The 21879-nt window shown below is 48.1% G+C and overlaps 1 protein-coding gene across 3 annotated transcripts; it reads left to right on the top strand.

The window, feature by feature from the left end:
• The first annotated feature begins 2111 nt into the window (after window positions 1-2111).
• Window positions 2112-20446, top strand: LOC142880286 (sprouty-related, EVH1 domain-containing protein 2-like). 3 transcript variants are annotated; one of them, XM_076014088.1, is made up of 7 exons: window positions 2112-2584; window positions 11291-11483; window positions 11574-11742; window positions 12247-12314; window positions 16476-16631; window positions 17009-19928; window positions 20010-20446. In XM_076014088.1, the coding sequence occupies exons 1-6, from the start codon at window positions 2559-2561 to the stop codon at window positions 17903-17905; spliced, it is 1509 nt and encodes a 502-aa protein (XP_075870203.1). In that variant the 5' UTR covers window positions 2112-2558; the 3' UTR covers window positions 17906-19928; window positions 20010-20446. The 3 variants fall into 3 exon arrangements, with proteins under 3 accessions (XP_075870203.1, XP_075870202.1, XP_075870201.1); XM_076014087.1 differs by having other exon boundaries at window positions 17006-19922; XM_076014086.1 differs by having other exon boundaries at window positions 17006-19928.
• Window positions 20447-21879: the final 1433 nt, after the last annotated feature.

The following is a 21879-nucleotide window of genomic DNA, read 5'->3' as shown; positions in this document are numbered from 1 at the left end:
GGATGAAGGTCCAAAAACCTTTAGCTTAATGACCCTTTCAGATGTTGACGGCTCGTTTGTATTGTAGTTTGTATTATAGAATTTTTTTTTTTTTTTCTTAAATCTTCCTTGTCCACATTGTTTAAGATGTATACTTTTGGCTGAAGCATATATAAAAGTCATAGTGTCGTAAAAACAACGCAACATAGAAACATCAGCCAGTCCGTTGGCCATAATCTGAGTCAATTCGGTTTCGAGGCCAGAGAAGCACATTTTCTTTACCACGTGGCTCTTCCACTGACGTGTAGCCTGTCACTCTCATTTTCTACCACAAGGTGGCAGTCGCGTATTACCACAATTGCTAAACTCGGGGTTTGCAGTCACGTCACTGGTTACGAGACATAATAAAAATGCTAAGACAAAAAAAAGAAACTGTAACATTAAATTTGTAGTCCTGATCTTCATGCACCGGAAATGAACATGCAGGATAAAACTCTGGTGAAAAAACTGAAGAAGCAGTATTTTCTCTCTTTAATGCCATGCAAGTCTATGGGGTCAAAAGTCAACTTTGTCCTAGAGACATGGGGCCACTTGCAGGTTCATCAGGATCCCTCAAGACACAGCCACGTCAAATTTGGGGCTTCTAGCCCATGAGGAACCCCGAAACCCTAACCCTAATTCCAGCAGTAACCCTAACCCTAACCCTAACCCTAATTCCAGCCTTATCGCTAACCCTAATGCCATGCAAGTCTATGGGGTGAAAAGTCAACTTAGTCCTAGAGACATGGGACCACTTGCAGGTTCATCGGGATCCCTTAAGACACAGCCATGTCAAATTTGGGGCTTCTAGCCCCACGAAAATTTTTCTTCCACCAAGGTGAAGTGTGACAGAGAAAGTTTGAGCACCACTGCTTTAAGTGTAACCATCACAGCCAGAGGTCCTCTTTTTCATAAGTACGACAAATATTGCAACTGCAAGTCCTCGCTTGATGTGTGGCAATGGCTCCAACCCACCAGCTGAGGACGCTACAGGACCAGCTTTGGGACTCGCTCGGACGTGGAAAAACTTGAAAACAATGCTGGCAAACTGTTGCAAGGGGCAATGGGTGTTAAAAAGCGCAAATCCGCAAAGTCGTTGAGCTCTTTTTCAACAGAGCTAAACGGCTGCAGGTCACCTGGCAGGTAAACTGACAGACTGGTGAAATGTGAACAGGTTTAATCAAATAAAACCTCTTTTAATCCCTGTTGTCATTACGTTTGGATTATGTACATATATATATATATATATATATATATATATATATATATATATATATATATATATATATATATATATATATATATATATATATATGACTGACCTATCTGAACGTTGTGTGTATCCTGTCATTACTAGTATTCTACACAAGACAATCAATAATCATACTGTGTACAGCTCCCATTATTTATAAGATAATTCACTATTATTTTTTTTTACATTCACATTATTTTCATTTTCATTTTTGGATCGTTCACATGATAACAACAGGAACTTTGGGTGACTCTAAAAAAATATATATCAGAGAACAAATGGCTGCAAATGACCATCAGGGGGGAGAAGAAGAGGGGGGGGGTCATTTATCAAGGGCCCCTGCGGCTCGTGGGCCCTCTACCAAAATGTAGACCTACGTCACTGCTTCCGCCCTGCTCGGCCCTCCCTCCTCCCTTCCTCCTCCTCCTCCCCCACCTCCTCCCCCGGCGTCGTCGGAGCAGCTCGGCCGCCCGCCTGCGATCCAACATGGAGTAGGGCGAGACATGGGGCTCTAGCGGGGCCACCCCCTTCGCGCATACAGCGGCGAGGACGCGCACACTCACTCTCTCGCGCTCTCCCTCGCTCTCTCTTTGACGCAAAACTGGCTGCCGGAGGGAACGTGAGCGGCAGCAGGACTTAAAACACGGGCTGGAAAAGAAGAAAGAGAAGGAGGAGGAGAAGGGGAGCGAACGGACTGTGTGCCTTTGCGTGCGTGCGTGCGTGCGTGTGTGTGTGCGAGAGAGAGTGAGTGAGTGAGTGAGTGTGAGTGTGTGTGTGCGTGTGTGTGCGTGTTATTAGGGAAGCGGGAGAGGAGGAGGGGGGGGGGTGCTGGATACGTCTGTCTGTGTGTGTGTGTGTGTGTGTGTGTGTGTGCGTGCGTGCGTGCGTGCGCGCACGCTTTAAGCTGCTCTCCGAACTAGCAGACGATGGTGGATCAAAGTTAAAGCAGCTCCAGGTTGGAGGAGAAGAAGAAGAAGGAGGACGAGGACTGTGTGTGTTTGTTTTCTCCACCGAGGACTCCCGCAGGAGGAGGAGGGGGAGGGGAGGGGGAGGTTGTGGTGGGGGGGGGGGGAGGAGGAGAGGACACCGAGGCAGCCGGGGGAGCCCGAGCTCGAGCTCGAGCCGAGCGAGCGAGCAACAAAGGCGCTGAATTGGGGGGTGGGTGATTTTTTTTTTTTCCTCCCTTTTTTATTTTTTATGCATAACCGGAGGCTCCGCCGCGGCCGACACCATGACGAGCGAGCAGAACGGAACCGCCGCGGCGCCGAACCTGAGCTGAGGGGAGAAAATGATAGAAGAAACACCGCCGAGCGAGTGAGTACTGCCGTGTGTGTGTGTGTGTGTGTGTGTGTGTGTGTGTGTGTGTGTGTGTGTGTGTGTGTGTGTGTGTGTGTGTGTGTGCGCGCGTGCGCGCGCGCGTCGCGGCTACAAGTTGGGAGATGATCGGGGCAACTTCTTGGTGGAATGCGATCGAGCTCCGGATCAGACTCGTTCATTTATTAATTGTGGGGGTAGAGAGGGAGGGTGGTGCTCGTGCTTTTTTTTTGCCATTGAAAATCACTCCATGTTTTAATTTGGCTTATTATTGTTGTTGCCGCACAGTCGCGCAGCTAATATGTTTCTTTCCTCTCGGGACACACATTGGCGTTCAGACTGGTTGCGGAGTGAGCAGGAGTGAGGAGGAGGGGTGAGCGGTGAGGGGAGGGAGGGAGTAAAGCGTGGGTGGATCGGAAACATTTTGTGAAAGGATCCGAGGCGACAGTGCAGGCCCCTGTAGCAGCGCAACTCAGGAACTCACACACGCCCCGCAGTTCCACCTTCTCCAAACACCCAAACACACTCTCTCTCTCTCGCTCGCTCGCTCTCTCGCACACACACACACACACACACACACACACACACACACACACACACACACCTCCTCCCAGATTGTGTCGTCGAGCTCGAAGTTGAGCTCTGTGTGTGTGTGTGTGCGCGCGCGCCCCCCCTTTCCAACCGGAGGGGAAGTCTCGAGTCTCACCGGATGTGAGACATCCGATCCGCCTGCTCCGCCATCTCTTTCTCAATCCGCCTCATTTGCATAGGCTGCTGCCGCGCTCCATTCATAAAAACAACCACACGGACAGACAGCGGCTGCGGACAAGCGGCTCATCCAGGGCGGCTCCTTTATTTCCTCTCGTTATACATACACATACATACACCTGTATATTGCAAAGAAGCACCATAAGAAGAGCAAAAGCAGCGGTCAGCTGGGGTCTACATCCGGGCCATCGGCTCGCGAGAGTCCGCGTGGATCATTGCGAAATGTGGCTAATGAAGGAGCCCGCGCGCACGGACCCGGATGAGCCCATTGACAGAACCGACGCACAGTTTGTTTGTGTGCGTGTTTGTTCGGAGGCCGGAAGTAGCGCCAGTTTAGCGGCTCGGTGTGCGCAGACGGAGCGGAGCTGAGCGGGTCCAACGATCCGCCGCTGCTGTTGTTGGGCATGTTTGCGCTGCGTTGCCGTGACGTCACGTGACGCGAAGCTCCCCTTATCGCCCCCACCCCCATTCATAAAAAAAAAGAAAAAACCGCCACCCTCTAACTTCCGGCGCGTCACTCCATTCATGCTTTAATGGTGCGTTACGCCACCGACCGTCTGTTCTGGCGGCCGGATACGGTCCAGAGGGCAGCGGGTGGGGGGTTGGGGGTGTGGCACGGGGGGGGTCTGACATCCGGCCCCTCCCCTCTTCCCTTCCCCCTCCTCCAGGTCTCCCCTTTCAAGTTGGAGCCCAGTGTCACGCACATGATGCAGCTCTGTCCTCTTTGTGGCAGCGCAGTAGTGGCAGACTGACGGTGTCTGGGAAGGGACTGTGTCCACTTCACACTGAATGATATTGCTTGTTAATAGAATAGAGTAGATGTACTTTATCAATCCCAAATTGGGAATCTACATTGTTGGAGCACTGAAAACAATCTAGAAATAAACTATACTGTAATTGCATGAAACGTTCAAGTCAATCTATATACAAACAAACAAGAGCAGATGTGCAAAAGGGACAGTGTTTGATATTGATGAGCAACACTGCGGGGCCAAATTTGGCCTGCGAGCCAGAGTTTGACACCCATGGTCTAGTTGGATAAAAATCTGCTGCTGCTGCTGCTGCTGCTGCTGCTGCTGCTGCTGCAGGGTCAGCATGTGCAGAGTCAGTGTTGGACAGGAGATGCCCGCTGACGTTCAGCGAAGGTAACGGAATATAATCGTTACGGCTGAACAAAAAGTGCTCATCAGCAGCAGCAGCAGCAGCAGCGGCGGGGGTGCGCAGCACCTCACCTGTGTCCCAGCAGCATTTCCTGTCGCCACGTGGTGGAAATGAAGCGCCCGTATGCGAGAGTTTGGTCGGAGGTTGATGAGTTTCCGTGAGTTTCTTATCAACTGTGTGTTGGGAGGGATTCATAAAAACAATCTAAATAACAAAATAATAAAAAAAATCAGCCAAAGGCACTAGTTGTGCGATTGGGAGGAGTGTGATTTTTTTTTTTCTTTCCCCGTCCCCCTTTATTGTCTCGCAGTTGTGACTCACTGAAATCCGACGTTTCCTGTCGACGTCGAAATGCCCTGAGATTCCAGAGTTTGTGTTGCAGTGTCATTCTCCTTAACTTCATTTCACAAACACCCTTTCCAGCATAGAGTGGTTGCTTATGTTGTTGAAGAGTTTTCTAATTCTTGCCTAAGCATGGTTGCATATTTGATTTATTTTATATATTTTTTTAAGCCTGTTTGAATAAACAAGTGAAATGAAATATATTGGGGGGGGCTTACGGGGGAGGAGGAGGAGGACACGGTTCAATTTGGTTGATTGGTGGTATTGATTTTCACCTTCGTGCTGCACGTCAGGGCCCATACAGGCAAAGTGAGGCATTTTTTAACTGGTGGGCCACAATGGGTTCTAAAATGTGACAGAACAAAAGCGTTTAAAACAAAATATGTGTCTTTAAAGCCCCACGGTATTTAAGCTCTTTATTGAAATGACTCTTAAAATGCTGAAAATTGATAATACTTTTTTTTTTTTTTTTTTTTTTTTTACTGTTCATATAATTACTTCACGTTCGGCAGGCTGGATCAAAAAGCCTAATGGACCACATATGGTTCATGGGCCGTAGTTTGCCCATGCCTGTGCTCGTCGCTAGTTGCTAGCGTTAGCGTGCCAGTTGTTATCCGGAGTCATTATATAATGGCCCTGTGCTGCTGTTTATATCCAGAGACCCAACAATGGACACGGATTGTTTGCCTCTTTTTTTAAATGTCCGCTCATCAGCTGACTGGGTGACCAAGATTTTAATAGCTTGTTTAGTTTTTTTTCCTTCATTCACTCAGGAAGTGGCGGCTCCTTTTTTTTTTTTTTTTTTCCACCCGATAACAAAGTTCAACAGTACGACTCTTCATAATGCAATCAACCTTTAAAACCATGACAGGACAAACTGGCTGTTAAATATTTATGTAATTTGGTGTCGGTTGTTGTTAAAACACAGTTTGGCTCAGACTTCATCTACACAAGTGCTTTTTATTTAACTTTCATTAAGCAGCAAAAACAGCCTCTTCTATGAGGAGTTTTATGGCCGTGATTTGTTTGAAGTTCTTGTATTAAAGAATGAAACATAAATACAATAGATTCCAGATATGCAAAGCCAGCAAATTGCCTTAAGTGGAAATAAAAGGCTCAGCTCCTCCAAATTTGGCTGTGCATTTGGAAAAAAAAATATGTACTGGAACTCTTTCCTTAGCCTGCTATTCACAGTCATTTTACTGTCCAAAGATTAAAGCTCGCAGCACCCATACTGAGATCATGATTCCCTGACGGTGTGATGTCATCGCCGGGACGGGAAAAAAAAAACTCCAACAAACCGTCCGAAAAGGGTTTTGAGACTTCGGACGTGTCTGTTTTGTTGTCTGGCAGATTCTTGTTGTCTGCACAGTCTGCTAGTTCATTGAGGTTTGTACAAATCACAGATCTCTAATCAGTAACGGAGACAAGGTTATCACTGGGTTGCATTCAGGGGCTCTGAAATGTGACGGCAGCATTGAAGCTCCAGTCACTTTCCTCGGGAAATGGACGCGTTAACGTTTTTTACTTTTTAAAGCGTGTATTAAATCTAGAACTAGAATTTCTTTAAAGGAGGACTACGAGCTATTTGTGACTAACCGCAAATAGCAGCAGGAAGTGGCACCGCCTGTCATGGGTGGCGTTAAATATACCAGCATGTTTAGACAAGGATGGCGAGAAGAGAACAGGCTCTTCAGACTCTTCTGTTGGTTCTAGTCCCCGGGCCGGACCTTGGAGGGCCCGACCCGGGGCATCCACGACTCCCAGTCGACCTCATCTGATAGCTGAGAGGCTTTGCATTCATCTCAAAGTAAAAATTCAACTGTGTCTCACTCTGTTGTGCTAATGTTGTTAGCGAGCCGCTACGTCAGTAAACACGCCGTGCTCCAGAGGAACTCTGAGCTTCCGGGATGGATCCACTGGTCCTTCTTTCGGGTCGGAAAATATCCAGGTGAAGCTAGTGTGGCTAGCCTGGTTAGCTAATAGCAGCTACCGCTACGTACACGCTCGCTTGGCTAACGAATGGCTTTTCTGAGTTACATTTCAGAAAACGTCGGGTAGATGATTTAGCTTGTAACTCACAATGAAATGTCCTCGTAAATCCCCGTTTCAGTAGCAAACTTCTTAATAGCGGTGGACGTACGCGCTCCCTCGTTAGCTATTCACCTTTGGGCCTTGTAGTTCTCCAGAATGATACTATTCTAACGTAAACATACTTTGACTAAATTAATTAAGACATAAGCCGAGTTTCCATTACCCCTAGAATTGCACAAAACTTATATATAGCAATAAAAAACTGGTAATGGAAACGCCTAAATTTCGAAAAAACCTTTCAAATATCGCTAAAAGGTTTTTTACGGGAATTACACTTATGCGCTTCACACCACTCAATAGAAACTGGCTTCGCTTTTATTTTGCGAAACACTGTCATGGAAACGCAGCTAGAGACAATTTTACCATTTTTGACATTCAGAATTTTTTTTATGAAAGCTGTCATTTACATCTGACCCCTGAGCAGAGAAGCTTAAACCAACATAAGAGGATATGAAGTGTTTAAGGAGGTTTTGGTCAACTTTCAAAGGCTCCACAATCAGCTTATTTCCAGCTTCTTATTTCCAGCTTGTGTTTTCTGTCCCTGTTAAACAGCCGCAAATTGTTGGGCGTTTCAAACGCAAACTCGCCGCCGCAGCGTCGACCTGTTTCACAACCGAGACGCTCGCGACAATGATCCCCGACCTCTTTATGATTGGTCGGCCGCTCCCACTCACAAAAAAAAGAGGAAGTTATTCATTGACATGGCCGCCAACACCAGTGACCTCCTGTCGCTCACAGCCACCAGAGTGCCGCTCAAACATGTGAGCGTTCCGCTTCAAATCCAGCTGATTGACAGAAAATTGATCCGCCCTACCCTCCCCCCTACACCGCCACCGCAACCCGAGCAGCTTCCTGCCTGTGTCGATAGTTGTGAATGAACCCGTTCACCGCGGACGCTGCTCTTCCTGTTTGTCTCAGTCATGTTCTCCTATTAAAAGGGAAGGGAGAGGGAGGAGGCGAAGGGGGGGAGAAAACAAAGTTAGGGGAACAATCTGCACAATGTTGTCTACTAATTTCTCACGCAACTGAAAAAAAAAAAGTCCCATGCCCTGCGAAATTATAAAATCGATTTATTCCCATAACTTTTTTCTGAGCGAGAGACAGAGAGAGAGAATATATACATATATATGTATACAGATGTGTGTATATCTATATACAGTATATATATATATTTATATATATATATATATATATATATATATATATGTGTGTGTGTGTGTATATATATATATATATATATATGTATATATGTATGTGTGTATATGTATGTATGTGTGTATGTGTATATATATATATATATATATATATATATATATACACAGTACGTGTGTGTGTGTGTGTGTGTGTGTGTGTGTGTGTGTGTGTGTGTGTGTGTGTGTGTGTGTGTGTGAGCCTCAGGGTAACGGCTTCTGGCTCGGTGCCGCTGCGTGTTCATAACTGTTTGGTCTCGTGAGTGAGCAAGAACATCAAGTCAATTTGTACACATGTCGGCTTGGCTGTGATTGAGCTTGTGGCCGACGGTGAGTCACACGGTGTTGGGCTCGACACGCACAGAAGGAGAAGAAGGCGGAGGTGAAGAAGAAAAAGAAACTCTCCTGGTGAAACGTGTGTGTGTGTGTGTGTGTGTGTGTGTGTGTGTGTGGCCAGTGGCTCCTTATCACAGGAAGTCTTGCTGCTCTGATGGCAGCCGGCTGCTGCCCTCACTGGCCTCTTATCGCTGCCACAGGAGCGGGATGCCACACCTGATAACCAGAACCTCACTCCCTCTCCCTCCCCCTTTCCCACCCTGCAGTCCCCGGTACGCACCAAGCAACCCCGTCACCCCCACCCCAGAGAAAACTGCTTTAGGCCTTGTTTACATGAAAACCGATTTCTCTGAAAACGCAGAAATATTTAGTCTGTTCAGTCTTGCGTTCACGCAAAGTTGGCGTTTTCACTGAAACCGCCCTGACCTAAACCGCACCTCTTCGAAAACGCTCCTCAGGGGTGGATAAGTTTGCTTCATGTAAACGCCGAGACCGATCTTTTTTGGAAACACTGACATCACAGCTCTAAACCCCTTCCCCGCCTTGCAACCTGAGCCACCGCGAGGTGCAGACGACCACTCGCAACAATAACAACCACATCGGGCAATGGACTTGTTACTGCTACTAATGATCAGGATGCAGTCTTCCCATTAACTTCCACTACAACAAACCGCAAACGATAGTGAACAATAACACATGGTGCTCATGTATTGTGTGCAAGGTGAAAATAAACACAGCGAGATCGATTTGCAAACCTTTTGATTTTCAGGAAAACCCATATCTGTGTAAACGGCCCCTTAGTTGGGCTCCCTTACAGCTCCTTCAAAGTTGCAGGTCAAAGTTCACCGCTGAGCCAAACAGACGTGGCCCTTCACTGGACAGTGACGCTGCAACTGGTGATAGCGTGCTGGCTACCGGTAGCGCAGTGGCGGTGGTGTTAGCATGCTGGCTAACGTCCTCCGTGCTACGGCAGCACCTTTAAGCCGCTGGGTGCTTTCAGTTTCGATTTGATTAAAATTGTCGCCTTTTCTTGGCTGCCTCTTTATTTTTTTATTTATTTTTTAACAAACACAGAAGTAGCAGTTAGCGAAAGTCAACACAATTAAAGCTTTTTTTTGGTCAAACAGTGACAACTTTTCCTGTTTATTGACATAATTGAGCTTCAGCAGTGCCACTCAGCTCTGTAACAGTTGTTTGTCTCTTTGTTGTGTTTTCACGCAACCAGTTTGTCGTATCTGCATCTTAAATCATCCTCCCATCTGCCGCTAATTATCTGGTTTCTTTTGGTTGGCATCAAATTTGTGATGGCTTTGTGTGTTTGTTGTGTGTGTGTGTGTGTGTGTGTTTACCAGGAAGTGGTTGAATCAGTCGGGTTTCCTGTCTTAAAGTTGTCTGCTGCCACTCATTCTGTCATTCACTGCATTTTTATGAATGCGTGTGTGTGGGTGTGTGTTTGTGTGTGTATGGGTGTGTGTCTGTGTGGATGGAAGTGGCCTAACCAGTTTGGCCACTCGCGCATGTGTGTGTGAGGGACTCGTCTCTGAGCTAATTATGTAACGACGCCTCTTTTCATTCACTGCGTCTCTCCCTCTCTCTCTCTCTCTCCCCGTCTATTTATTTCACTTCTTTCACCCCCCCACACACACACACAAACACACACAGTATGCAAACACGCAGCGCTGCATCAACGGAATACACAGCGGGCACATCCTGTTATTGTCGACTCATTCATGCTCGCTGTGAGCGTTGCGCTAACGGTGGTTATTCGTCGTTACAAATGTTGTGATGTCGTACCTGGTATGCAGTGTGCAGTGATGGCAAAGATATTATTTATTTATTTGCTAAGTAAAAGGCCTAGTGCGTGACATTTCCATCCCTCTGCTGGTCAGAGAGGGTACTCCAGCCAATTGTCGGTTTCAAAAAATGTCGCATATAATATTCTCTCCTCGCCTCCGACATCCAGCATTTACTGCACAGACCCTCCAGTAGCTCAGTCCGCTACCTACGTACAGTACTTGCACCAGTTACTGGTGGGAAAAAAAAGTCCGGCATGCAAATGCAATGTTTCCGTTGCGCTGCTGTTGTCGTCGTCAAGTCAGCTGTTTGCGTCCGCCACCGTGACCGAGTTCAGTTTCACAAACCAAAGATGGAACCGAAACACCCCACACACACGCACACACACAGACCGTCAGAGTCAGTTGGTGGCTGATGTCTGCACATAGTTGGGGAGGAAAAAAAAGTTGCATCTTCAATTTGTGAATTGCTCCTCCGTGGTCTGGGGATTTTTCTATCGTCATAATTCTTCTTCTTATTATTGTCGTTATTAAATCCCGATTTTCACATCGCTGACTGCCCCTTCCCTTAAGAAGTTTTCCTCCTCATGGAGGGGTTGTGGACAGTGGGACCAGTGGGACTCTGGTGCTGGTGTGAAAAAGCTTTTAGACCGGCTGTGTCCTCCATCGCCCCCTACTGTCACTATATGCACTATATGCATTATTATGCACTACATAGTCCACTCAAAGTGTCCCACAATGCATACCGATAGATAGAAAAGGCCAGCATTATTTATTTAATATGGGAATACACTTAGTAAATATGTATATATTTCATTTTGAGAATATTTATGACCACCTGCTGACGGGACTTTTTAATAATACGACCATGATGACGTCATTAACGGCGCCAAGAGAGTCTGAAAGTTTTTTAATTTGTTTGATGAGTCACTATATAGCGGCTCCACAGAACTGCCTATAGAGAAAGCCAGTGGGAGATTTGGGACTGGAACCAAACTAACTCCTCCCCTTCCCCTCCCCAGTGACAGCTACATGGTGCGTGTGAAAGCGGTGGTGATGACGCGGGATGACTCTAGCGGCGGCTGGCTGGCCCAGGACGGAGGCGCCCTCAGCAGGGTGGGGGTCTGCCGCCTGCAGCCCCCCCAGCTGGCCCCCGGACCACCGGCCGGTCTCAACCAGTTCCTCATCCGAGGGGAGCGGCTGCGGGACAAGCAGGTGAGAACATCAGCAGGTCCACTTGACGGCGGGGGGGGTGGGGGATGGTGAGGAGGGGAGGACGGGGAGTAATTTTGTGTGTGTGTGCAGATGATCCTGGACTGCCCCCTCAGGAAGGAGCTGGTCTACACCGTGGCCACGCCCACCTTCCACCACTGGAGGCTGGAGGACAGGAAGTGCGGTCTGTCCTTCCAGAGTCCGGCCGATGGCCGGGCGTTCGACAGGGGGGTGAGGAAGGCCATGGAGGACCTGGCCGAAGGTGACGCAGCCCCGCCCCACCCCACACCACACCCTCCACACTACAATCAGTTGAAGTATTATCAAGCAGGCGTGGGCAAACTACAGCCTGTTAAAGCTTTATAATCTGACCCTTAAACCGACCTTTAAGAAATGATAATAGTCAGTCAGTCATAAACTGCTGTATTTTATTCATTTTTTCAGTGTTTTAAGTCATTTCAATAAAGAGCGTAATAACGTGGGGCTGGAAAGACATATATTTTGTTGCGACTTTGCTTTGGTTCATTTTCAATGAACATTAAAGCCTGTTTTCTACATATCGCGGGATATATTTTGTCCTCCTACAAGGTGGGTCACTCCATCCATCTGTTCCCGTGCGAATCACAAGTTTGTTTTCAATCAGGCTTCTAGTCAGCAGGTGAACGGAGCCTCGATGCAAGTTTAGACTCTTGATGGGACGACTTTCTGCTCGCCATCCGACGTGTGATTTTCTGACTCACTGACTCCTGCTGTTGTCCTCCTGCAGGCTCCACCACCTCCTCCTCCACGGCGCTGCAGAACGAGAGCGAGCTGGGCGACGATGACGTCTTCACGGTGAGAACTGCTACTGCTAATGTTGCTGCTGCTCCTTCTGTTGTTACTGCTGCTGCTGCTGCTGCTGCTGCTCTCCCAGGGCTTCCTGGCCATCATTGTTGTGCCCCACTGATTTTCAAGCAGCAGCAACCCTCTGCCTCAAGCAGCCAAGGTAGAGGGCAGGGGAGGGAGGGAGGGAGAGGAGCCAGGTCACCTGACCTGCCCCTCCCTACGCAGGTCACGCCGACGTCATGGCAACTCGCGACACACATGACGAGTTGGTGAGACTCCCTCTGGTCTCTGTCGCCAAAATATTTCTCTTTTCCTTTCCTCTTTCCCCTCGTCAGGACCCAGTCTTTCCGCCTTGTACCGGCCCCACCAGTCAATGATTTTCACACAAGTTCAAATCCAGCTGCAGCAGTCCATCGCCATTCAAAACTCTGGCTGCATTGCTGCAGTTCCTTTGGCAGCCTTTAGGGGAGCAGCCCCACCCCCCACCCCTCCCCCCCAGACTGGTTGGCTCAGCCCACAGACTCAGACCTCCGGCGCTCTACTTCGGTTGACAGTTTAACCCTGCGGGGGCGTTTTTTATCACTCCAGTTAGTTATAAAGTTGTATAAATGTATGAATCATCCCCTCGTCTTTTTGTCTGGTGCTCTCTGTTGTTTCGAAGCAACCCAAAACTCGACCTGGGTCTATGAGAGAGAGAAAGAAAGAGCAAGTCGCTGCTGTAGAAAACTGCTGCGTTTTCAACCCAGAAAACACAGAATCCAGCGTCTTTTTCTTTTACCTGCTGCAGTTCTGTGTGTGTGTGTGTGTGTGTGTGTGTGTGTGTGTGTGTGTGTGTGTGTGTGTGTGTGTGTGTGTGTGTGCGCGCACTCCCCCCACCCCCAGCTCGCTCTGTAACATGACACCGGGAGCAGCAGGCGGGGTCAGAAGGTCACTTCCTGTATCCCACCACCTCATGCTTTTTCTGCTGACCTCCTCCCTCCCCCTCTCCCACCCTCACCCCCCTCCTCTTCCCTCACCCTCCCTCATTTCACCTCCCCCCCCCTCCCCGCCCACTAGCGGCTAGCAGCTGTTTCCCAGCTTAGCGAGGCGGCTCGTGGTGATTTACGAGAGGAACTTCCTCCTGGTTCATCTGCTGCTGCTGCTGCTGCTGCTGCTGCTGCTGCTGCTACTAGCTGCGTTTCCATTACGGTTTGTCGCAAAGTAAAAGCAGTATTTCTAAAAATTTCGAGAAAGGACAATTGCGATTTGCAGGTGTTGAATAGTGTGAAGCAAATGAGGCGTAATTCTCGTAAAATCTCGTCCCACGAGAGCCCACTTTGAGGAGGATGGAGGTACAAAACATTTTGCAATAAATCTGCATTTCCATGTTGTTTGCGGTCAAGAATGGTTGTTATATTTTTCTCTTTGATTAGTAAAAATAATATATTCCGTCTCCTCCTTCGTCCAAACACAACGCGCCATTTTCACTTGAAGTGAACTCATCATGTGACCCCGTACGTCGCATCCGTTGACGTGTAAATGCGAAAAGAGTGTTTCCACGACACTTTTGCAACATACCTCAATATGGATACGTCTGAAAAACCTCATGAGAGCATAAACATCTAATAGCCATATTTGAGAGGTTTTTCGAAGTTTACGTGTTTCCATTACCAGTTTTCTATTGCGATATTTAGGTTTTGCGCAATCATAGGAGTATTAGAAGCAGCTACTGCTGCTGCTGCTGCTGCTGCTGCTGTTGCTACTGCTGCTGCTGCTGCTGCAGCTGCAGTTAGGGCCGGGTTCGGGTAAGAGTTGCAGTGTTGTTGCAAAACATTTTTTGAGATATTCGAAATATGCAACAACCTGCTGCTTATCACAAACTCAACAGGTCCAAGATGTTGACTGCAGTGTCACTCAAGTGGTTGGTAGGTCTGAAAGGAAAGCCCAGTGTTAACCCACTGTTTGCAACCGCTGACCAAAATTAAATAAAAAGACTGCTGGATTTTAGCGTCCTGACCACCTGGTTGGCCCTGAAGGAAGGGGACAGGAAATTTGGTGAAATGGGGCGGATACATCTCACTAACCTGGGGCGAGGTGGCGGTGCCCTTTGTGACATCACAAACGGCTGATCCCCAGAGCTGGGTGGCGTGATTGTGTCAGAAAATAACAGGAACTGCCCTCCGTCCAGCGCTGGGCTGGGATACATGGAGGGAGAAGGTCCAAAAATAAGCCCCCGCACCCCCCACCCACCTCGCTGCTCGCAGATATTCTGTGTTTTGAATTAGTCGCAGCCATGGAGGCCAGAGTTGTCCCCCCCCCCAACCCCCAGTAATGTCTTCTGCAGGGGGGCGGAGCCGGCAGCCCAGGCAGCGTGTCATGTTATTTTTGGCCGGCTGCTCGCAGGGCTGTAAGACCATGAGGCCATGGGGGAGCACAGGGACAGACAGACAGACAGACAGATAGATAGACGGGTCCGGGTCATGTTACTCCCTCACTCACTTTCATTCATAAGCGTCTGTCATTTTTGTAGGCCCGACTGCTGCTGGCTCATGAAATTAGAAATTAGTTTGTTCACCTTCTTATATTATACACACACACATACACACACATTGCATGCATGGAGTGGTGATGACGGGCAGTGGAGGACAAGGTTTATCTGTTTGCAGAAAAGTCTTGCACGGATATTTTGTCTCCGAATGACTTATTGTCCAGTCCCACCTTAACTTAACACACTGTGCGGCCGCGGAGTCTCGTTTCATCACGGGCATACTGTACATTGCAAGCAGCGCGGCCAGGGGGCGCCGCCGCCGCACGCGCCACGCCGCTCAAGGCCACTCGGACAGGTGGGGCCGGAGCTGCAGCAGGTTTTAAACGGGGGGCGGGGCAGCGCATCAGAGGAGGAGCGCAGTAAATATAGCTCCTCCACCGGGGGGGACGGAGCAGCAGCAGCAGCAGCAGCAGCAGCGCTAAACACACCCAGACATTAGTTGCTGCTGCTGCTGCTCCGCCCCCCCCCCCAGCGCCCCTCCCTGCCCCTGCCCCTGCCCCACCGAGACCGTCTGCATTTGTGCGTCTGCGTGTCTGAGCGCCCGGCGGTGGTGCAGCGTCTGGCCAAGGTTTGAGTTGGAGCCGAGCCTGAGCACCGTCCAGCAGGAAGAGCACAGGATAGGGTTTCCTTGCACGCACGCACACGCGTACACACACACACACAGAGTTGCAGTGGCAGCGAGTTGCAGCAAGGGCAGGGGTGGGCAAACTTTTTGACTGGTGGGACACAATGGGTTCTAAAAATTTGACCGAGGGGCGTATAGATATGTATGAGGGATGAAAACATATCACGTAGCTTTAATGTCAACTGAAAATGAACAAAAGCAAAGTCGCAACAAAATCTGTGCCTTCTGAAGCCACACAGGATTTAGTTCTTCGTTGAAATGACTTGAAACACTGAAAAATGGATGAAATGAAGCTATTTTATGACTTACTGACAATCAATATAATTTCTTCAAGTTGTGCAGGAAGAATTTAGAAGCTTGGCGGGCCGCATATGAGCCCCGGGCCGTAGTTTGCCCATGCCTGAGCTACGGGGAGCAGCTTCTCTCCCAAAGAGCCGCTGATCTGAATCATGTGAAATTTGTCACAGAGTTATTTGAGGTCGGAAACCGTCAGCATGAATGGAGCCACGCACAGAGTTACGCAATATTCCTGACGGCCGCTCTGTCTCCAGTCATTCTCTTTCAATTTAGAGAATTTAAACTGGGACTTTTTTTTTCAAAATTTCGACACTTTCAACAAGAAAACCCGGCATTTTATGTTTTTGTTTTAATTTTCTCATTTGCCTTTTCTTGTGAAGGTCTTTTTCCAGCAAAATAAAAAAAATCCAATTTGAAGATCTTACAGACAGCAGCAGACAGTAACACTCCTCCCCCCAACACACACACACACACACACACACACACACACACACAGTCTTCAATGGCTGATGTTTGCAGCAGAATTCCGACTCCAGCGGCACTGAGCTCACCCTTCCTGTTTTCCCAAATCAGAGCCGCGCCGGCCAAGACTTCCTGTTTTTGTTTGTCCAATCGTAGTGTTCCCCGCGTGCGCTAGCTTGCCAGTTGGCCGCATCCAATCAGAGCGCAGCCTTCGGACCCTCATCCTGTGTTTGTTTGCTGTCCCTCCCGCTCCCGACAGAACGCCACCGACAGCTCGTCCAACTCCTCCCAGAAGATGGAGAGCAGTCTGCCGCCGTTCGAGTCCTCGCCCCTCCCCAGACACAAGTGCATGCTGGGACACCGCCATGACCTCCTCGACCCCAACCGGCTGTCGGACCACTACTTTCTGGACCAGGTGAGACCAAAAAGAGACAAAAAAAAAATTCATAATTACACACATACATACCAATTTCTTTAACAGGAGACTGTAAACACAGGGCTAGTTTTAGCTAGGCTAGTACGAGGTCACGTGACCAGTTCACTTCAAGTGAAAATAGTGTGTTATGTTTGGACGGAGGAGGAGACAGAATATTTTTTTATATAAGTAATCAAAGAGAAAAATGTAACAACCATTCTTGATAGTAAACAAACGTCGTAAAATCTCTCACTGGACAAGATTGTACTTGAAATATATCACTTTTATATTGCGAAAAGCTGTAATGGACATGCAGCTTCTAATACTAAGGGTTTTACCATCTATTTCTTCTTCGCCCTCACCCTCCTCGCCAGCAGCTGTCGCGGCCGACGCGCCACGTCAAGTTCCAGGAGGACGAGGAGATTGTGCGCATCAACCCGCGCGAACGCAGCTGGGAGCGCGCGGCCGAGCGCCACCATCACCACCAGCAGCTGGGGCGCTGCCACCAGCAGCAGCAGCAAGGACGCTACAACCAGCAGGGGCGCCACCAGCACTCGGGCTACGAGGACTACCGCCACGCCGCTGTGCGTGACAGGTTCCTGCAGACGGACGACAGCGACGTAGAGTCATACGTGCACTTTGCCAAGACTGAGGCGCACAAGCACGACTACACCTACCCGCTGGCGCCGCTTTCGGACCCGGATCCCGCCCTCGGACCCTTGGCCAGTAAGGGCAGCGGTGGTCCCTGCCGCCCGCTGGACTTTTCCTCAGTGGTGTCAGCGCAGCCGCGCTCCTCCTTCCGCTCCTCGCCGGCCGCCAACGGGGGGAAGGGCCGGAAGGAGGGGGGCGGCGTTGGGACTGAGCGCGCTCAGTGCGAGCACTGCGGCGAGGCCTTCTACCTGTCGGACAACCGGCGGGGGCGGTGCCAGGATGCCCCCGACCCGGTGGGGGTCTGCATCCGCCGGATCAGCTGCATGTGGCTGGCCGACACCATGCTGTACCACTGCATGTCCGACCCGGAGGGGGAGTACTCGGACCCCTGCTCCTGCGAGGTGGGCGGCGGTGGAGGGGGAGGGGACATTGGAGGCGGGGGAGGGAGGGAAGGGGGAGGGGGAGGAGGAGGAGGAGGAGCTCGGCTGGGCACGCGCTGGCTGGCCCTGCTGGGCCTGTCGCTGGTGGCGCCCTGCCTCTGCCTCTACCCGCCGCTGCACGCCTGCCACCAGGGGGCGACCCGCTGCGGCTGCTGTGGCGGCCGGCACAAGGCGCTCAGCTGAGGCTGAGACCGCCACCGCCGCGGCGGGGGGGACGACGACGAGACAAGGTGCTCGGCTAAGACTTGAGACCGCCGCCGCGGCGAGGACGAGGAGAGAGAATGACTCCCGACGACGAGACGGCAAAACCAAAAAAAAAACAATAAGCCAACAACGCAAGCACAGAGGGGAGGGGTGGGGCATTGGGGGAGGAGTCGGGGAGGGGGTCAAGGTCGCCTCAAATTCTCCGCAAATTCCAGACACTGAAATCAACCAAAAGAAAGAAAGAAAACTAACATTTTGGTGCATTTTTCTTTATTTTTTTGAAACCGCCAGGGAAGATAAGCTCCCCCTACTGGCAGACACTTGGCTCTACAACATGGCCGTTTCAAGCGCTATTGGGAGGGAGAGAGAGCTAGAGAGAGAGAGAGAGAGAGAGCACGCTTTTCAGGGGGGCCTTGATTATTATGATTATTATTGTTGTTGTTATTATTTGTTTTTTTTATAGCTGACCTATACGTCATGTATCACATATGCAGGTACTTTATACGTTGTACACTGACTCGGTGTCAAAGAACTTGAATCCATTCTCTCCTGTTTTTTTTTCCTTTTCTTTATTTTTTTCTTTTATTTTCCCGTCCTGGTCCGACGTGCAAAAAAAATAGTTTTACATTCGACTCCACAATATCAGGCTCAAGACACTACGCCTCTTCTCTCTCTCTCTTTCTGTGTGTGTGTGTGTGTGTGTGTGTGTGTGTGTGTGTGTGTGTGTGTGTGTGTGTGTGTGTGTGTGTCAGTTAAAACCCAGGCGGTCTTCATCTTGTCCTGAGATCCCAAAGATTTCTCTTTCTGTCTATTTCTATTTATTTTCTCACTCTCTGAAATGAATCCAGCAGCCAAAGGTTTTTCTCCCCGACTGGACGAGTCGGTGCTTCGAGTCTGGCGTTTGTCTCTTTTTTTTTTTGTTTGTTTGTTTGTTTGTTTGTTTACTATCAGTGCCTCCAAGCTGCCGTGCAAAGACCAGGAAGCTTCGAGACGTCCGTCAGTGGGAGTTTCTCTCAGCAAGTCAAATGCCTTAAGAGTGTGGACCGTGGCTCGGCGGCGCCACCTCTGTCCATTCTGATGATGTCTGCTATTGTGAAACGGTGCCGAGCCATCAGCCTCAACGCAGAGTCGCAACTATTTTTCTACCTTAAAGTTATTTTTTTTTAAAAACAAACAAACAAATAAACAGTGAGCAAAGAACTCCTGCTGCCCTGCGATGTACAATCAACCTCCTCCTCTTCCTTCTCCTTCTCCTGCTTCTCTTCCACCCTCCTCTTCCTTCTTCCTTCTCCTGCTTCTCTTCCACCCTCCTCCTTCTTGCTCTCCTCCTCCTCCTCGCATAACTGGCTAACTTAACCCGTTGTGTGTGACCTTGAAAGCTTCTTCAGGATTTTTCACGGCTGGTTTGGTTATTCTCTTTAACTTGACCAAAAAATAAAAATAATAATCAAAACTAACCAAACTATCATCATTTTTGGTTTGTGCACGGCTCTTCTTTGCTAAAAGCCTTTTAGTTTCCGTTTTCTCCTTTTCTCACTTCAGTCAGCGGATCTCCATCAACTAAATGAAGAAAGAGAGAGAGTCTAGACGTTCAGGGTCTCGTGCGTGTCGGTGTACAATCACAGGAGAGGAAGAAATATGTGTTAAAAAAAAAAACACGCTGCCGTCCAATCACGTCCTCAAGTGCGTCTGCTCAGGTGCTCGAGAACCACACCTGGATGGAGACTGTTCTACTCTTTGGTTTTTGTTTTATTTTTTTTATTCTGGGAAGGATGTGACCAGGAATACAAAATAAAAAAAATAATAAAATATATACATACATATATATATATATAATTTTTTACAGAGGCAGGACATCAGTGGGATCCTGCTGGAAATGAACCTACATCCCTGATTGTTTTGCCAAGGAAGCATCACCGACTGGAGTTGAAATGCAGAGGATGTCCCCTTTCCTTCCCTCGCCCCTGTGAACCAGCCTGTGTGTGTGTGTGTGTGTGTGTGTGTGTGTGTGTGTGTGTGTGTGTGTGTGTGTGTGTGTGTGTGTGTGTGTGTGTGTGTGTGTGTGTGTGTGTGTGTGTGAGAGAACGTTGACTCTTCATTTTTCTCTCTCAAATCTGGTCTTTTAGACTGTGTTCTCGTGTCGGAGCCATTTTTCAAGTGCCTGAAGTCGTCATTGTCTCTCGCTTCCTTGTGTATTTAAATTGAAAAATTAAAGAAAGACGACTCCCTGTCATGAATTAGACCCATTTTTTTACTCTTAGTATTTTTACCTCTGTAAAAAAGAGCAAAAAGTATATTATATATATATCAAGTGTATGTTGTACATTTTTATTTCTATTTTTTTCTGTTTTTGTTTTTTTTAAATAACTGTTTCTAACATGTACGATGGATGTAGCTCTTGCTTTCGGGAGGAAACAGGAAGTACTTTGTAGATACTGAAGGGCGTTCAGGTCTGTGAGAAAACTACGGTGAAACGTGTGTCTTACCTTCCGCCTCCAATAAAATGAGCAAAAACAGTAACACCGTGTGCCGGCCCCTCCTCAATCTGACTCACAGTAGACCATCTACTTTCGGTACGTGCAAATGGGGCCCTGAGTTCTTTACTTCACATAGTATGAATAATGGGTTTTCTTCTGAGCAACTTCAGACTGGTCAGATAGAACTAAAATATGAGACCACCTTTTATTGAAAAGGTTAAGAGGCCTGACCCTTTAAAATCGCAATCCCCAATATGACAGATAGATAGATAAGACTATTTGGGCTTTAAACCTTTAAAATAAAAAAGTATTTTACAGAGGAAAAATATAAACTATAACCACTGTGCATTTTGTTTTCAGTTTACAACACATATCTCTTTGGGGAAAAAAAAACCAATACAGTTCAAATGGCAACAGTCAACCCAGGGTGCACACGCACGTAAAAGAATCTAGAATCTAATAATTATTTGTAGGTGGATCGTAGAGACCAAAAACCACATTGGTCACTTGACTCTTAATGAAGTAGAAAAATAAAAACTGGTCAATACCTTTTCACGTTTCTTGGAAATGCGGCTGTCTGTCCAGGAGGTGGCGCTAGCAGTAGAACACTCTCACGGTGGAGTTTCATGTTTGGGCGAATCCAACGTAGCCACAGAGGAACTCTGAGCTTTAGCATGGATCTGGTGGCCCTTCTGTTCGGGTCAGAAAGCGTCCAGGCGAAGCTAGTGTGGCTAGCTGTGTTGGCTAACAGCAGCTCCCCGTCCAAGCACTACTTCGTACCCACTCGCTTGGCTAACGAGAGGCTTTCTGAGTTACAGTTCGGAAAACGGCGGACAGGCAATTTAGTTTGTAACTCACAATAAAATGTCCTCGGAAATCCCCCATTTCAGTAGCAAACCTCTCCTCTATTGCAATGGACGTCCACGCCCCCTCGTTAGCTAGTCACCTGTCGTCTTCTTCGTCTTCTTCGTCTTCTTCTTCTTCTTCTTCGCTCAATTATGTACAAGTAAAATGTATAGATTCATTTGTTTGGATTTTTGTAAGACAAACTATGAATGTTTCTTCACTGCTATTTTACAAATAGTGCACGTGAAATAGGAACGAAATCTGTAAACATGTAAAAAAAAAAAATAAAAAAAAAATCGTGTAAGATTTCCGAGTTGGATGTTACACGTCTGTCTGTGGCAAACTTACGGATTCATGCACATTCCCATCTCATCTCAAGCAGGTAACAATTCTAACGCACTCATTACCATTTTCAAGTCAGTTTGTGAACTAACTTGGCCAAGACTTAGCACTAGAACTAAATTTAATTACTCTGCTCCAAGTAAAGAAGATATGAAGTTTTAATGCACTTATTCAGTATCTTTATTAACTTTAAGGTCGGTTAATATGCTGAGTTCAAGTTTTGTGTCTGTAGCCTGTCAGCAAACTCCAACGAAATGAGAAAAGTCAGTCCTTTGCTTCCTGCTTGCT

This window comes from Nelusetta ayraudi, unplaced genomic scaffold (genome assembly GCF_046127955.1).
Source record: "Nelusetta ayraudi isolate G7.1 ecotype Tasmania unplaced genomic scaffold, CSIRO-AGI_Nayr_v1 ptg000165l, whole genome shotgun sequence".
NCBI lineage: Eukaryota > Metazoa > Chordata > Actinopteri > Tetraodontiformes > Monacanthidae > Nelusetta > Nelusetta ayraudi.
Note: the sequence above shows the minus strand (reverse complement) of the source record. Positions and strands in the feature narration are given on the sequence as shown.